General features: G+C 42.3%; 2 protein-coding genes across 2 annotated transcripts; one reads left to right on the top strand and one right to left on the bottom strand.

The window, feature by feature from the left end:
• Positions 1 to 89: 89 nt before the first annotated feature.
• Positions 90 to 1442, bottom strand: rnf7 (ring finger protein 7). The gene is made up of 3 exons (XM_026193149.2): positions 1121 to 1442; positions 972 to 1019; positions 90 to 596 (listed from the first exon to the last, which is right to left on the bottom strand). Exons 1-3 carry the CDS (start codon positions 1284 to 1286, stop codon positions 478 to 480), a joined length of 333 nt encoding a protein of 110 aa, XP_026048934.1. The 5' UTR covers positions 1287 to 1442; the 3' UTR covers positions 90 to 477.
• A 3047-nt stretch (positions 1443 to 4489) lies between these two features.
• On the top strand, positions 4490 to 18002 carry LOC113036463 (transmembrane protein 255B). The gene is made up of 10 exons (XM_026192843.2): positions 4490 to 4675; positions 5839 to 5941; positions 6757 to 6896; positions 7196 to 7258; positions 8992 to 9081; positions 9322 to 9402; positions 9548 to 9633; positions 10311 to 10470; positions 15176 to 15286; positions 17567 to 18002. The coding sequence occupies exons 1-10, from the start codon at positions 4604 to 4606 to the stop codon at positions 17666 to 17668; spliced, it is 1008 nt and encodes a 335-aa protein (XP_026048628.2). The 5' UTR covers positions 4490 to 4603; the 3' UTR covers positions 17669 to 18002.
• The last annotated feature ends 496 nt before the right edge of the window (positions 18003 to 18498 follow it).

The following is an 18498-nucleotide window of genomic DNA, read 5'->3' as shown; positions in this document are numbered from 1 at the left end:
ATTTCTGTAGATCACAGACTACACCTACATGCCTAGATATGATGATGATAACAAGCATCTAAACCTAATAAAGTGTTCAGTGAGTCATATCATATCATACAGAGTTTATTCAAACTTCTTACTGAAAACCCCCCACATATTACAGATCTTCAGTCTTTTTTTTTTTTTTTTTAAAGAAGAGAAAAGGGTCACATATTCAAGGTGTGCCAAACACCACCACAGACACCAATGTAAAGCTAACAAGTGACCAAACAATTCAACATATTTCATCCATCTTCTTCAGGGCTCCATGAGTAACCAGTCTGTGCAGCTTTCATTTTGTCCTTCCTCTGGTACCGGGACTACTGAAAACATGCAATCAATAAGCAGGAGGACAACTGCGGTGTCAGCGGCTCCGCACAAGGCTCTGCAGTGATCACTGCCAAGTCTGTCACCGCTTTGGGGTGCACGCAGGTGTAATCCACCTGGATGTGCAGCTTATTTGCCGATTCTCTGAACCACCCAGTCCTGCTGGCAGAGGGGGCAGCGGTTGTTCTGCTTCACCCACAGGGACATGCAGCAGTTATGGAAGGAGTGGTTGCATTCTCCCCACACAACTGAAACACAAAGGCAGAGCATAAGTGGCACATATTGAAAAACCATTTACAATAAGCTAAAAACAAAACACGACAGTCCTATTCATTAAAGGCATTTACCATGCAAAAATAGCACCCCAAGGATTAGATTAGGTGCCCTTTGATACCTTATATTTATATCAAAATGCTAATAAATTGTCATATAAAATCTCTGCTTTATATTTTAAAAGAAAGAAGTAAAAGGTTATTATCTTGTATTTTGCCTGGCTCAACGAGTTTGTCTAACAGCTCCAACTAGCTACTGTTAGCTTCTTCTTTTTTTCCCCTTTTTTCTATAGATTAACCTGCCGAGTGTCTGTGCTGCTAATAAATATGTCAGTGCTGGCAGGGTCTTACCAACACAGTCCTCCTGTTTATTTTCCGCCTGGCATCGTAGACACGCATCTGAAAATGAAGAACAATGTTAGAGTACCTCCACACGCCGGGCCGTTCGGGTTTTAAAGGTACAAGTAGCCAAGTTAGCTCCGTTAGCTCCTTGGACTCACCCATTACTTGTACTCGGCAAATGGCACAAGTGTCACACTCAACGTCCCAGCTCCACATAGCTACAGCATTCCACTTCTTCAGGGAAAACATCTTGTCCCCACCCGACTTGGAGCCCGACGAAGTATTGTGAGAGAGGACTAAACCTGGCTCGTCGCCGTCATCCATCTCTGCCGCACTGTAAATACACGCAGCTTAGCTAGGCTAAACAAAATGGATGAAACAGCTGGGTGATGCTAGCGCCAATGCTAGCAGGTTTAGCATGTGTCTTGTCTCCATAGAGACAGAAGAGGGCACTGTTTACCAGGAATTATCCACGTCCCAAAGGAACCGCACACTGACTAGTCTCTGCTTCACTTTCTCATTTTGCAGGAAAAAGTTTAATCTTTGAAATACTGAATGTCCTCAATACTTTATGGTAACATAAAATAATTAAATCTTAAGAAGTATATTTAAAATACTGTGTAAAAGTCTTGAGGCGCTCCCATTTTTTATATTTCTCAAGAAAATACATTTGAAAAAACAGCATATAAGACAAAAACAGAATTAGTACAGTTCTAGCGAGTTTAAAAGTCAACCTTTATTTCTCAACACATTCTGAACTCTCTTAGGCAAACTTTCTTTTAATTTCTTTAAGCAGTCTTCAGGAATAGTTCTGCAGGCTTCTTGAAGGACATTCAAATCTCTTCTTTGGATGTTGGCTGCCTGTGTGTAGTGTTCTCGGTTAAAATGATCCCACATTGCTTCAATAATGTTGAGGTTCGGGCTCTGGGGAGGCCCATCCATGACTGATGGTCTTACAATGAGTGAGTCCAATATGTTTTTTGTCAACTAGATGTTTTCCACGTGGTACTGAATAGTGGATCAAAACATGATGGTATTTTCTGAGTTCATAATTACACCTATTTTGGTGAGATTACCAACACTACTGGCTGAAATGCAACCCCAGTTCAACAGTCATAAACACTCACTGTTATGCCTCTCTCCTGACCTCCCTGTTTCACTTCCTTAACAATGGCTTCCTGACAGCCATTGTTAAGGCACACACACATTGGCAAGCTACATTGTAGCCACAGCTGCCCTGGGGCGCACTGACAGAGGCAAGGCTGCCGGACACTGGCGCCACCGGGCCCTCTGACCACCACCGGTAGGCAAACATGGGGTTAGTATCTTGCCCAAGGATATTTGGCATGCAGCCAGGAGGCAGCCTGGGATCGAACCACCGACCTTCTGCCACCTGAGCTACAGCCACCCCACTGTAGCTCACCCCACTACCCAACAGTAGGATCAGCTGAAGGGCCAGTTGTCAGGTCTTGGTTGAATTTCATTGTTTATACATTTAACTAAAGACGTGTTTAAAAATGTTCAGGTACCAGGATTGGACTAAAAATAAATAAATAAATAAATAAATAAATAAATAAATAAATAAATAAATAAATAAATAAATAAGGGATAAGCAAGAAGCTGTTTGATATTTTTGCTAAACTGTGTTTGTGATTGTTTTTTTTTATAGATCTCTGCAATAACCAAGAAGAAACTATAAAAATCTGTAGCCTACATATTCCGGGAGCTTTGAACCTTCCATTTAGACCCATATACTGATCAGTAAAGTGTATACTTAGGTCACAGAGCAACAATTTCAAGGATCATTTTGTGCAGCAAGGTGTGCAGAAACTGTCAGTTTTTCACCAAGAGATTAAATACACACCAATCAGGTCATTATGACCACTGTCATGAATTACACTAATCATCTCTTCAACACGGCACCTGACGGTGGTTGGGATAGATCAGTGAGTAAACACTTTGTCTTCAAAGTTGATGTGTTGGAAGAAGGAAAAATGGGCGAGTGTAAGGATTTGAGCGAGTTTGACAAGGGCCAAATTGTGGGAGCTAGACAACTACGTGAGAGCATCCCCATAACTGCAGCTCTTGTGGGGTGTTCCCGGTCTGCAGTGCTAAGTATCCTTCAAAAGTGGTCCAAGGAAAGGATAGTGGTGAACCATCGACAGGGTCGCCCGAACCAACAGATAACCTACTGCTAAACTGCTGAAAAAGTTAATGCTGGTTTTGATGGAACACAGTCAGAATACACATTTTGTTGTGTAGTGGGCTGTGTAGCTTCAGACCGGTCAGGATGCCCATACTGACTCCTTTCTACTGCCGAAAGCATGAACAATGAGCCTGTGAGAATCAGAACTGGACCAAGGAGGAGTGGAAGAAGGTGGTCTGGTCTAATGAATCACGTTTTCCTTTACTTTACGTGGATGGCTGGTGCATGTGTTGCTCACCTGGAGATCACCTGGCACCAGGATGCGCTATGGGAAAAAAGCAAGAGCCAGTGTGATGCTTCAAGCACAGTTTTGCTAGGAAACCTCAGGACCTGCCATCCATGTGGATGATAACTTGACACACACCACCAATATTGTTGCAGACTGCGTACACTGATTCATGGAAACGGTACTCCCTGATAGCTGTGGCCTCTAGAAGCACAACAAAGAGTTTGAGGTGTTGACTTGGCCTCCAAATTCCACAGTTCCTCAATGCAATCGAGGAACTGTGGGATGTGCTGGAAAAACAAGTCTGATCTGTGGAGGCCTCACCTCATGACTTACAGAACTTAAAGGTTCTGTTGTTAACATCTTGGTGCCAGATACCACAGCACGCCTTCAGTGGAGTCCATGCCTCAATGGCTCAGTGCTGTTTTGGCAGCAAAATGGGGGCTGCCACAATATTAGGCAGGCGCTTATAATGCTATAAATGATTGGTGTATATACCTCTGTCAGAAAGATTTTTCTGTGTTCTGAATGCATGTTTTACAGCTGCAAACGCCTTTCACAAGCCTCCAACAACTAAACGCAGATAACGTTTACCAAACAAAGATGGACTATGTTTAACATATGACTATACAACCTCCAATACACCAGTGCAAACACGCAAATGAAGAGAAGCAGTGAAATCATATAGTTCCTTTCCCATCCTCTTCTCAACTCAAAATTTAAAAGCAAGCAGACAAATGCTCCTGAAGGATTACATGTTTAAAGAATTTGAGGTGAAGCTGGAGCTTTGTCTGATGTCAACACTAGAAGGTCTTTAAATCACTTAAGATACTGCTTTTACCTCCTTATGTCACCTCATGTGACATCTCCATAAAATACGTTTGTTTCCTATATCCAGCTAACTGCTGGGATTTCTTTAACCACCGCTAATCAAACTCAGGTCGGTGGGGGACTGGAGCCTATCCCAGGCGTTACTAGGTGAGAGGCGGGGTACATTCTGGACAACTCAGCAGTCCATTATGAGCTAACAAGGAGAGGCAATCAGTCATGCTCACACTTACAAGTATGACCAACTTATAATCAGCAATTAACCTAACATGCATGTCTTTAGACTGTGGCAGGAAGTCGGGGTACTCGGGGAGAACCTGTGCAGACACAGAGGGAAGTATGCAAACTCCACACAGAAGTATCTGAACTGAAGACATCATAATGAGGTCAAGGGAGAGTGTGCTATCTGTGAGGTTCAATAGGACCCCAAGTATGAGACTGCTGCTCATCAGAGTGAGTAAAAACTCTGCAATCACAATTAGTGCATATACATACAGAGATTCCTTGATTTGTCAGTCAGATGTCACCTTGTTTGTGATCATTTTTTTTGAAAGTTAGTTTAGGATTATGAACCTGAAAGGACCACATCAGCAGACAGGTCAGGCTCTTTATTGGTTCAGCAGCAAATCTACTGTCCTGTCTTGAAGAGGAATCCCCAGTTAAAATCTAGTATTAAAAGCTTATTGGCCTAATTAAAAGACAAACTGTTGTTCATTGAAGTAATCTTTCCTCCAGGGCTATGACTCAAAACGGGTAACTTCTGATTTTAAGTAGAACTTTTTATATATATATATTTTAAGATACAGAGATCAATAAATTTAGAAATACGAATTAATTACCTTGTATTTAAACCATGGATTTTAAACACTGATTCCACACTCTGTGGTTGTATTTAAATGGCTGTATGATTGATATGATTAAAAAAGACCATAAGCCCCCCACATCTTTTAAAAGACCCGCAGTCTTTCTGTGCAAGATTTTCCAACAGGTACCCTGCGCAATAGTGAGCACGCCACTGTAAACGTGAGAACAAAACTGAACCACATCGATATCAAACTCACTCTGAACTGCTCTTCATTTTAAATCCTGATGCATGCTCGATCATCCATTCAGCACCAAGCTAGCCAGCGCATGGCTTTAGCTTGCTATTTAAAAGCAGATGATAGATTTTAAAGGACTAATAATGTGTGACTTTTTAATACAACAACACATATAATTGCTCTGATCTATAAAAATGACAAAATACCTCCTCACCTCAAAGTTTTTGACCGCGGTAAAGTGAGCCGTATGAGCGCAAAATGTACACATAGTTAATAAAACCACGCCTACGCGTGCAAAGAAAATATGTGACATTAATACATTAGACATGCACCAGCTCTCGGGCAGCCACGTGCTTTTATTTGATTTACAACTCGGGATTGTAAAGGGTCCCAGTGTTATTACCTAATTTAACTGTCAAGTGACTTTCCAGCTGAAGTTCACGGTTCCGACCGTGCTTGAACGCATCGGACGCAGGAGCTCTCCTCTCTCACTGAAGTTGAGCTGCTACACTCATGCAGCTGATGCTTGTGCAGCTCAAACGACTGTTCAAGTGAACGGCTGTTTGCATTCATCAGAAGCTGTCGGAGGGAAATCTGTGTTTCAAAGGAGGATTTATGGTCTGGATTCAGGGAACAGCACCGGGTCGGGACAAACGGAGCCCACAGAGCCGAGCAACAGGTAAGAGAGCGGTGGTGGCATCACAGCTGGATGGGACAGGAGTATTAAACTTGACTGATCATAATAATTCAAATCCCCTTGGATCCAGTTTACTTAATTGTTTTGTTGCTTTTAATCCAATCACGTTTTTGATAAGGCAGGTGAAGTGTTATTTGTTGCAGCACAGTTTGGGGTTTTCACAGAAGCTCAGTGATAAAGGCTGTCAGTAAAACTGATGGTGGTGTTGTAATCATGTCCATAAAGTGTGAAGGTCACGGGAGGAGATGAATCTCACTGCTCCTGTGCTTTTAATGTCACATAAACAAGGAAAGAGACAGGAAGCTACATGAACCCTTTCTGCTGTGTTTGTGTGAGCTTTAACTTTTGTCAGTAAACTTCACTAAAGTTTATCTTTCCTGCTTCCTTATAAGAGCTAAAAGATGCTGAACTTTGCATTGTTACACGTTCTAATGTTGTGCTCCAGTGTAACCCTGATATTGTTCCCTAAATTGTGTTTTAAAGTGCACAGATGTTTCCTTTGTTGGCTGCCACTGATATTGTGCGCGCTTTCATGGTTTCTTTGTCCAGTGTTCAGAAACCGTGGATTCAAGTCCATTTCCATGCCTCATTTTATTGAGCTGTAAATATTTCATGGCATGTGAACTAAACAAGATGGGTGTCTGTGGTTGGGTAATAGTTTTCGCAATAAAAGTCAAATAAATGAAATCCAGATAAACAAAATAAACTAAGTTGGGCAGCTGTCGAGATTTGAACCGGCACTGTAACGTTTTAATATGACTGAAACTATGTTTATTTCTTTGTTTGCTGGCTGGCAGACATCATGGTGAAGGTCAGGCGAGCTCTACGGCTGGTGCTGGGCATGCTCAGTCTGTCCCTGCTGCTAGTGGTGCTGGGGGTCTACACAACGACCCGAACAGAGAGCCTGAATGTGACTGGCTATGCATCTGGAGTTATTGTAAGCTGTTTTTAAAAAAAAAAAATCACATTTGATTTTATTTAGTGAGACATCTGGTTGATACGACTAAAGAAATGTAAAAAGTTGTCAGGAGGAACAGGAAAGCATCTCAAGCTGCAGTAGCCAAAGGTTTTGCCTCACTCGGTGCAGATTTGGTAACCTTGATCTGAGTGTGAAATTAATTATGGACGGCTGTATTGATTTATATATATTGATTGATCATTTTAAACTCTTTGCATCTGTTTGGTTTGTAACAAACCGTATGCTTTTAAATTTGGTCCTTTGGATGATTTCTTCAGCTCACCCTTGGATCCTTCCTGGGACTTCTGGGACTCTGGCTGGAAGAAAACCGCAGGCAGCTGGTATGTTCAGCCCTCCCTGCGTCTCTTTAATAGGAATAAATGCAACACGTACATTAAAACAAAAAGCTCTGAAGACGTCTCACTAGTGACAGCACATTATTTTACAGTAACAATGTAACCAATTATAAGACACTGTCATTGGGCTGTTTTCAGTAAGTAAAAAGAAAAAAAATGTATTTTTTTAGGAAAGCGGCACCGATCTGCCTTTATCCAATGGGTGTAGAGTGAGCTAATCCTGGTTTTGTCTGCAGTTATTTGAACTTGTGTGTGTTTCTCTGATAGAAATTCTAATATAAAAAATCCTAAACTGTGAAAAACACCATTAAAAAACTGAGTGTAGCACAAAAGTTGGTTTAAAAAAAGGCAAAATAATGTGAATATCGTCACATGACCTAGACTTTACTACTCAAATGAGGAGAAATAATGTGAAACAGACAATAGATGTTTTTCTGGTTTCTTTCAGTTTAAGTATTCATCACCCACACTTTACGATATATCAAAGGAAGCTTTCAAAACACTTCTAGGTTATGTGAAAACCAGCAGCTTATCCTGTCAACAAAGAGAAAAAAGGCGTTGACGACTTTCACTCTGCTTGGATTTGGTCCAGTTTGGATTTTGATCATATCATCTTAGCTGGTGAGCCGCCACAGAAACAGAAACATCATTTGATCCTATTTTGCGTTGAATCGGTGAAAAATGCCAAAGATAAACACAGTTTGACAGCCTTAAACAGACAAGTGGAGGACAAAAGAAGAAGTGGCAGGTCTAAAAACAACTATCTGAAAATCGTGTTTTTAAGAAATAGGGAAAAGAAAATCCAGCAAAGAGCTGACACATGACCTGAGAGACCTTAAGCTGATCCGTCCACTGTTCACTGAAGCCTTGGCAGTAATGATCTCAGTGGAAGTTTGAAATTTCTGGTCCAAATCATCTTCAAGAAAAAGTCAGAAGAGGTACAAAAGTGAGTGTCTACAGCCATCTGTTAAACATGGTGGAGAAAATAGTAAAATCATACTTGGATAGAAAAAGCACACAGTGGAACACCATCAGTCATGGACTGGCCTCCACAGAACCCACAGCTCAACATCACTGAAGCAGAGTGGGATCATCTTGACAGAGAACAGAACAAAAGGCTGCCAACATCCAAAGAAGAGCTTTGAATGTCCTTCAACAAGCCTGGAGAACTGTTCCTGAAGACTGCTTAAAGAAATGACAAGAAAGCTGCCTGAGAGAGTTCAGCCTGTGTTAAGAATAAAGGTGGTCATACCAAAGACTGACTTCAAAAGCTCATTGGAATTATCCACATGCTGTTTTTGCCTCATATGCTGTATTTCCACGTCTGTTTCCAAATGTTTCAGTAAATCGATGCAGCTATTTCCCATTTTCCTGGCAAAATATAAAGAAATTAAGTTTGGCTCAAGACTTTTGCACAGTACTGTTTATATAATTAACAGGTTCCACCTTTAAAAAAATGTCTTTCATAATATTTTACGCCTCTCAAAGTTCGGTTTTTCAAAAAACACGGTTTTAAGTGCTTTGTGAGGAAACCTAATAGCTTCACACCTACGATACATGATCCACATGAAAAAACGCTTATGTGTTGGAGAGAAAGAAAAAAACTTTTCCTCAGCTTTTCTCTGCATTCCTGTCAGGCTTCCCTCCAGCCTTTCATCTGGCACAAATCTTACATTATAGCGCTCTCATTTGTGTTTTCACCTTTGCTTCTCCTCCAGCTGACCGCTGCCATTGTCTTTCTCAGTTTCGGGATCGTCGTCTCTTCTGTGTGCTTGGTGATCGACGGCGTCTGCATTGCCTTAAATATGGTGAGATACCTACACTTGCTTGTAACCTCAGCAGATGGCTGCACAGTTAACTGAAGACTGTGAAGCAATAATAAAGGACCATGCTGACCTCGTGTTACAGTTTCAAATCGGACTGAGTGAATTTTGGAAGAGACCGTTTTATTCGACTTCAAACTTACCACTGTTTGCACCGAATAAAGATTGATTTGAATGGTTCTGGGTGAAATGTTGTGGATTGTTTCTCATGTTAACTTTTGCCAGGACATGCGGCCACTGAAAGCAGGGAGATGTCAGTATTACAGCAGCGGCAACTGCTACATCTATGAGAATTTCTACACTTCTGTGAGTAGAGACACGCTGAAGGAAAACATTATCCTGTGACTAATTCAGATACATAGTCACAACCAGTCTGGATAGATTCGAATGTGCAGGATAAACCTCCAGTTGTGTTGTCTGTATGTTTGTGAGCTTGTGGTTCGCTGCCCAGGTGTCGTGTTGGAGTCTAAAGGAGTCTTGTACCATGACGGTAAGAAGTGGAACCTGTTACTGCTGCGACCTGTATGACTGCGCCAAGTGAGACATTTAATCATTAGTATTCAGTAATCTATGTCATATGTGATCACAGATTGAACAAAATGATAGACACGTTCATATACATCCATACGTTTTGGGGCAAAAACACCTTTTTTTGCATTTTCTCTGTTCACCATCACAGTGGACTTTAAATCAAACTATTAAAGTGTAAATTTGCAGCTTTAATTCAAGGGGTTTAACCAAAGTACTGCATTAACTCTTTGTGCATTATAGTCGTTTTTGTACAGTCCCCATTGTGAAATGCCCAAAAGTAATCACATAGTTGTGTGACGAGCAGGTTTATGGTCAGGTGAAGCCTGTTTCCTTATTAATTCATGACAAAATCAGCAAACATCTGAAGTTGATTCAAATTCTTGAAATTGCATTTGGTTGCTGTTCAGTGGAGAGCTCGACATCCAATGAGTTGTCAGCAGAGATAAGTTAGGTCATCATTAAAAAACTAAATAAACCTACAAGACAGAGAGATGGGAGTGACCAAATCATTGTTAAAATGAATTGGATTGGATTGAGCAGCTCAGCGACACCATAAGGCTTTAACCCCTTCAGTTAAAGCTGAAAGTCTGAACTTCAGTCACAAATATCCTGATCATCCGACTTTTATGTGTTTTGTCTTACAAATCATTGGAACTAACCTGCTCTGTGGCTTTGTTATGCAGTGGAGGCTACCTCAGCAACTACTATGAATTTGTTGGAGTAGAAAGCTGTGAGGAAGTCTTTACAGTGTACATTTTAATTTGGACCCTCGCCGGCCTCAACCTCGTGGCCTTCTTCACAGGAATACTCACCACAGCAGTGCTGGGCAGCATTAGAGAGTTGGTAAGACATTCACAGCAACCTGTGTGTCATCTACATAACAGTGAACCTAAATGTTATATTTCCTGAAAATACTGCAGAGAGGAAGGAGAAAGAAAATAAAGAGCAGAGGTCCCGGGACTGAACCCTGTGGCACACCACAATTAATTGTAGTAGATTGTGATCTGTGTGCATGTATTTACACAAACTACCTTGAACAAAAAAGTGCAACAACACAAAATGTGGTGGATTTTAAAGCTGCACTAGTTGATTTATGACCTGTAAAGCAGGTAGCAAACTGACATCAGACGTCAAACTCACCTTTTTGCACCACGGACCGGTTTATGTCCGACATGACCGGCCTTTAAGGTGTCACGGATAAATACAACAAAATAAAGCCAGTACCGGTACCCAAAAAATTACGATTTATTCATCACACACGGGAAAAGACCCAGGGAAACCAAGTTAATGATAAAAACGATTTTAAAAAATAACAACCGTCAAAATTTCACACCCGTGTGACTTTCTCACAGATTGTTGTTTCAACTACAGGTGGACACATAATGACACCTACATTCATTGAGGAGACCTTGATTCAAATAAAACGTCTAAAAAAAAGTGTTGCCTGCAAGGTGTGGGGAGGGGTGTCTAAATAAAGTTAAGGGAGAAATTTGCCCATTATGTCCTCCTTCGAAGATGGCGGTTGATTGCTAGCAGATATTTCAGGCTAAGGTAACCCTCTAATGTATTTATTACTCTGTCATATCTCAGCCAATGTTGTCCTGTCGCTTCAGTTGCTCTGCTCAGATTTTTAAAAATGTTTAATTTTTAAATTTTCCATTTGGAAACATAAAACAGCCAGCAACAGTTGCAAGACTTTAGCGTAAATAGCACGATAGCAGGCATGTATACTGTAGGGGAGAGATTAATGTTTCGTCTTTACCCCTCACCAGTGCAGAGAGAGCAAAACAGAAAGGAAAAAGGATAACAGGAGAAGGAAAACACTGGAAAGCGAGCGTGGATCATGGCACCATCTGCTCTCACGTTCCTGCTGCACAGTATGCAGTAGCCTAGTGCAGTTGTTCAAAAGGCCAAAAATGATTCCCTCCCAAATATAAAATAAAACCGTCTCACTTTTACAAATTCCCTAGATACTGGTCATTCAACACTGAGTCAGACTAAACTCAACACTGTGAAAATGGAAAAATAATTCTGACTGCATGAAGTGCAGCATCTTAAAGCCAAGCCAAACAGCCATAAAGTCTGTCTCTCATCTCTTTGCGTGCCTTGACTGTAAGAAGTGATTACATCCAACCACAGAATACAGCCTTCCCACTCCTGACCTCCCTACCTCACTTTCTGTACACGGATAAAAAGATCCCAATAAAATAAATAAGTGTCAAAAAGTATGTTATTAATGATGAAAGGTGGTTTGATATTATGGTTTTTCTAATATTAAAAAAAGAAAATCACACAAATCATGCAGACTCCATCACATTTTGAATCACGGGCAGCACATTGTAATACTCACATGTGCTCCTCGCTTCAAGATCATTCTCTCCTGTTTAAAAGAGAAAAACTCTCGCACTGGCTTTACTCATTCATAAGTAGTTTCGTCATCTTATTGTAGCTGCATTTCTTTTTCTTTGTTGAAGTTTCCACTGGAGCGTGCCAGCTTTGTGGTGACTCATGCTCTTCCCTGTTGTGTGGGCAGTGAGATCAGGCTGACCCCAGATGACAGCCTTATTTATTGTTGTAACAACCTCTGCATTAAAGAAAAACTTTAGGAAATGTGTCTGAATTGCAGCGCTAACTGTTGAAAACTAGAACCAATCAAAATTTGGGACGTGCGGGATGAGAGGCAAGAAATAAAAGTGCTAGATAAGATAAGATAAGATAACCTTTATTAGTCCCACACGTGGGAAATTTGTTTTGTCACAGCAGGAAGTGGACAGTGCAAAAGTTATGACGCAAAAATTAGAATACAATAAGAATAAATACAGTACACAGCTGTACAGAATAGAATAAAATAATATACTATATACAGTAGAATAAAATAGAATAAAAATATACAATAAGATAAAAATAGAATACGAATGCTATATACAACTGAGTAAAAATACAACGATGCCAGAAAAGATTATTGCACTTAGTGTTATTGCACATGTGTGGATGTGTGTGTTTGTTCAGTTAAAGTCTTTGTTGTGGAGTCTGACAGCAGTGGGGAGGAAAGACCTGCGAAATCTCTCCGTCCCACACCGTGGGTGCCGCAGTCTCCCACTGAAGGAGCTGCTCAGTGCTGTCACAGTCTGCTGCATGGGGTGGGAGACGTTGTCCAACAGGGATGACAGCTTAGCCGCCATTCTCCTGTCACTCACCACCTCCACTGGGTCCAGAGGGCATCCTAGAACAGAGCTGGCCCTTCGGATCACCCTGTTCAGTCTCTTCCTGTCCCCAGCAGAGATGCTGCCGCCCCAGCAGACCACACCATAAAAGATAGCAGAAGCCACCACAGAGTCATAGAAGGTCTTCAGGAGTGGGCCCTCCACCCCAAACGACCTGAGTCTCCGCAGCAGGTACAGCCTGCTCTGCCCTTTCCTGTAGAGGGCGTCTGAGTTATGAGTCCAGTCCAGTCTGTTGTTCAGATGAACACCAAGGTACCTGTAGCTGTCCACAGCCTCAATGTCCATACCCTGGATGTTCAGTGGTTGCAGTGGAGAATGCTTGTGCCTGCGGAAGTCTACCACCAGTTCCTTGGTTTTACTGGCATTGATCTGGAGGTAGTTCAGCTGGCACCAGTCCACAAAGTCTTGAGTCAGTCCTCTATACTCCTTGTCGTCCCCATCAGTGATGAGGCCGACTATTGCAGAGTCATCAGAGAACTTCTGCAGGAAGCACTGGGTGGAATTGTGGGAGAAGTCTGCAGTGTAGATGGTGAAGAGGAACGGAGCCAGAACCGTTCCCTGTGGGGCCCCCGTACTGCAGACGACCCTGTCCGACACACAGCCCTGAGTCCTCACATACTGTGGTCGGTCGGTGAGGTAGTCCAAAATCCAGGTAGTGAGGTGATGGTCCACTCCAGAGTTCTCCAGCTTGTCCTTCAGAACCGAGGGAAGAATAGTGTTGAAGGCACTGGAGAAATCAAAGAACATGATTCTCACAGTGCTTCCAGCGGTCTCCAGGTGAGCGAGGGAACGATGTAGGAGGTGAATGACGGCATCATCCGCTCCAATGCCAGGCTGGTAGGCAAACTGAAGTGGGTCCAGTGATGAGCTTGTTAGGCGCCGAAGCTGAGCCAGGACCAACCGCTCCAGGGTCTTCATCAGGTGGGATGTCAGAGCCACCGGCCTGTAGCTGTTGAGGTCCTTGGGGCGTGAAGTCTTTGGCACTGGTACAACACAGGAGGTTTTCCAGAGCTGTGGGACTCTTCCCAACCTCAGGCTCAGGTTGAAGAGGTGCTCCATCACCCCACACAGTTGGTCCGCGCAGGACCTGACGACTGAGTCCCGCATGAAGCGGACACCTGATTGCTGTGCAGCCAGAAAATTGTAGTCAGACCACGTGTTGCATTGACACTGTGGTGTACAAGAGCATTGATTTGTCTGCATAATAAACTCTCCCTTACCTCTCATGCATGTCTTGAATGGTCTCTCATAAAAGTTAAATACAAGGAGAGTGATGCAATAACAATGTTCCTGAGACTGCTTGGCAGGCGGTTCTATCAGCAGAGGCTGACAGAGCTGTCTCTGATCCGCTAAACCTCAGTCCATCGGTAACATTTATCAGAAACATACCTTCACTTTTCCTCCTGCTGCTTCCACTCAAACTGTCACAGACGCAGAGTTCAAAAGACTTTTCCCACCAAACTAAAATCAAAGCTTAGAAAAAAAAAACAATTTTCAGAAGCGTTATGTTGCAGCTTCATCACATCGGTGTTGTTTTCACTTTGAGAGATAAGAACAAGAACAAATCAAAGACAAATGTTTTTCACTTCCTTCAATATATCATGTTCAGTGACAGTTTCCACAGAAGACATTGTTGATGCATAAGATAAGATGCAGTCAGTCTGATGTCAGTTTGCTAATGAATGGGGTCAAGTTGGCAATTATATGCAATCTGTTTCCAATAATAGAACAGTTCCCTGAGATAAATCATCAAAAATCACATATCTGCTGTCCTGCTACCCTGAAACCAGAATACGGCCGCTGAGTCAAGCAACCTTGACAGCCAGAGATAGAGATTTTGTAGAGACCCGACACACTGTTCCCGTGTTGCTTAATCGTTTTTATTGATTTTGCACACGAACACTGTTTCCCTGGTTCGGCACAAGCGTCCGCTAGCGTTCCAGCTGTCTCGCGCTATCCCGTCTCTGATCTCCAACCTCACTATAAAAAGGGGGAAACCTGATTAGTTAGATCATGTCCACCTGTCGCTCCAACCTCCCTGGCACTGCTCCTTGAGCTCACTGTACCACCCCTCCCCTGCAGCTGACCCAGGGACCACACCTCCGCCACAGTCAAGATAAGTGTGCCCAGTGTTGGATGGTTTATCAGTTTAGTGGATTTACTGTAAGTTATCTCAGGATGGTGTACGTGTTCGTACTATTCCCAGTATATTTTAATTTATTTAATAAAATATCAATATTTGGTGTCCCAATATCAACTGATTTTTTCCCCTTCTTTGCACTTACCTAATATCATGTGTGTGTGTTTCCCTTTCTTTGCCTCAGTGGAGCAGCAGCCCTGTGGCTGATCCCTCTGAGAAAACAGCATCTTCCCCAACAGCTCCTCTGCTGATGGACGCCAATATACACACAGCACACCAGCTCCACCCAGTCAATGTGAGGTCAACACCGTCTCTCTCACACACACACACACGCCAACACACAGAGATACAATTACAAATATATAGTGGCTGTGTGAAGTCTAAACTGTTTCTCGTGTAAACTTCTCGACTGGCCAGCAAACCTCTCTGTTTCCTCCCTATATTAAAAATTCCTTTAAAGCTAATTGTGGTTTCAAAGTGTCACACAAAATGATTTCATGCAGAATTTTTCAGTGTTTCTTTATGATGGACTTTGGAGACCATGGTGTAACTTATCAGCCACAATACTAAAACACTCATAGGTGAAGTGATTTTCTTGTCATGATAGTACCTGTTAGGGGGTGAGATATACATCAGTCAGCAAAGGAATAAATTTAGAAGGTGAGGCGGTAGAAGCTGGAAAATTGGGAAAATGTAAGGATCTAAGAGACTTTTCCAGGGGGAGTCAGAGGACGTCAAAAATGGCAGGCCTTGTGGAGTATTGTGGATATGATGAGCAAAAGTGGATCCAGAAGGACAGCCGGTGAACCAACGAGGGCATCAGAGGAAGTGTGATGATCTGGGCAAACAGATTCTGCCAGGAAACCATGCTTGTCCTGGCCTTCATGTGGATGTTACACTATATTCCAAAAGTATTTGCTTATCTGCCTTCAAACGCATATGAACTCGAGTGACGTCTATAACAGCTTCAACTCTTCTGGGAAGACTTTCCACAAGGTTTCAGAGTGTGTTTGTGGGAGTTTTTGACCATTTAAGGTCAGACACTGATGTCGGAGGCCTGGATCACAGTCTAAGCTCTAATTCATCCCGAAGGTGCTCTACTGGGTTGAGGTCAGGACTCACCAAACTCGCTCATCCACGTCTTTATGGACCTTGCTTTGCGCACTGGTGTGCAGTCATATTGGAACAGGAAGGGACCATCCCCAAACTTTTCTCACAAACTTGGGAAAATGAAATTCTCCAAAATGTCTTGGACCATTCTCATGGCAACTGCCAAAGCCAGGCTCATCCATCAGATTGCCAGGCAGAGAAGCACGAATCGTCACTCCAGAGAACACATCTCCACTGCTCTGGAGTCCAGTGGTAGTGTTGCTTGCTTTGAGGAAAAAGAAAAAAGTCAGAGGAAATTCTTTACATCTCAATCCAACCAAACATCTGACAGATGTGTCACAAAAACAAGTTGAAGATTTTACAGGATCGGCTGCTGAGATATCAAAGACCGCTTTTAAACTTTTACCTGAAAAACTATTCTTACAGTCATTCACAGATCTGCATCCTTCACTGAGGCCCAGTGCAGGCAGTAGTGTTTCTTGTTTCTTTGCATGTTGGCATTCGTTCATTGTGGCTACAGCAATAAATTCCTGTTCAGTATGAATGTTTTTTAAAGGTCATGCTGTGATTTTCACTACAGATACAAGTTTGTTTTGAATGTAGTGTACCCCGAAAGAGCTCAAAGATCATGGCTAAGATGATGTAATAATAGCATCTAGTTCTGGTTCTGACAGGAACACACTCAGAGGTGAACCTGCAAGTGTTTAGTGACAACCACAGTAATGTCACATCGTTTCCAGCAGCACATTTCAAAAAGAAGTGTGCTTTGATTTGCATGAGTTGTGGTTCTGATCGATCCAAATCCAGATGCAAATCTTGTTTGTTCACATTTAAAACACAGCACTGCGTTCAGTTTTTTTAGTACCCCGTGGGGTTTCGGTCTGTTAATTATGCTTGGAGAAGTGTTAGTTAGCTAGTATGAAGGAGATTATAAGTTTAAAATAAATGAGGAAATTCTTTTTTTTTTTTTTTTTTTGAGAAGGCCACACACAAGTGTTTAGGTGGAAAACAATCAGGGGAAGCCAAAGCTCTGTTTTAAATCTTCACGGGCCCTTTCTAATCCAGAAACCTAGTGTTTTCCACGAACCGCAGCTCTGTTGACCACCCACATCGGAGCAATTTATTGGCTGCATCTTAATAAAATAAACCCACGTGTTTACAACCAATAATGCTGAATGTTCCATCAGAACAATTAACAAGGCTTCTGCAGGTTTGATCTTAAACAACAGTTCGACTGAAACAACAAGCTGTCTGTGAAGGCCCGTGAAAAAGGGGGCCTCGAGTCGGGGTTTTAAACTCAAATGCATCAAAAGGGACCGGGTAGGCTCTACAGTGCTTCAGCTGTTTTCTTTTTTATAACATAACGGGTTATAAAACTAATAATTTATTTGAAAAGTGTGAGTTTTCACTCAGAAGCTGTGAACTCTGTGGTTAATGTCTCTTTTCCCTTGTCCTGCTCTCCCAGGGAGGATCGTCGTTTTGCTCTTCAGCAGAGAAGGCCAACCCGCCTCCCTTCGCCCCACTGGCCGGCGTGCCGCCTTGCAGAGCCCACGGCATGTCTGTGTGAGCAGCAGATTCACGGGACGATGCCTCGTTATTGTTGGGTGCATTTTAAACAGCAGATGCAGCTTAAAGCGGACATGCAGAAGTTTAATGGAAAGCGTCTGCAGCTACTTTACATTATATGCAAAGAAGAAAACAGCTTACCTAAAGCCTTTGAGTGTAAAATGTTTGCAAATGCAGTGCTTTGTCCTATAAATCTTTTCATTGTGGACTTTGTGCGTAAAAGGCTTCCTTTTTCCCCTGACACCAGGCAGAGTTAAAACTTTGCATGACCTAAATGTCTCATAGAAGATATATCGCTGATATTACTCGATGATGAATAAACAGATTGAAACAGATCAGTGTGGCTTATTTAAATTACAACAGACAGTTTTTCACCCTCTCTGTGGTGTAGCTGGAGCAGGAGATGCACACGTAAGAAGCGCAACACATAGAAAGACTGCACACGCACTTCAGGGACCACAAAGCAGCATCCTGTATGATCTGTGTATTTAACCTTAAACTCCTGTCTGAGTGTGTGTCTACCTTCCCAGATGGAGCTCTTTGTAAGGTGAGGACGTCTCACGCTGTGGTATAAATTCAATCCTCTAAACCCAAATATTTTTCCACCCAGAGACATTCAAAACTTGCCCCCTCCCCACCAGAGGAGCGAAAACATGTCTTTCATGTTTGATGTTTATTATCTTTTACTGGTTATTAGCTCTTACCCTTAGCGACCTTGGCAAAAATCACACCAGCTTATCAAGATCTCGCAGATGTGCGCTGAGCACAGGCAGCACAGGCAAGTAAGCATGCCTTACTTGTATGGTAAACAGGTTAAACTGATATCTGGAC

This window comes from Astatotilapia calliptera, chromosome 14, assembly GCF_964374335.1.
Source record: "Astatotilapia calliptera chromosome 14, fAstCal68.1, whole genome shotgun sequence".
Classification (NCBI taxonomy): domain Eukaryota; kingdom Metazoa; phylum Chordata; class Actinopteri; order Cichliformes; family Cichlidae; genus Astatotilapia; species Astatotilapia calliptera.
The sequence above is the reverse complement of the archived record's forward strand: the minus strand, read 5'-3'. Positions and strand labels throughout refer to the sequence as shown.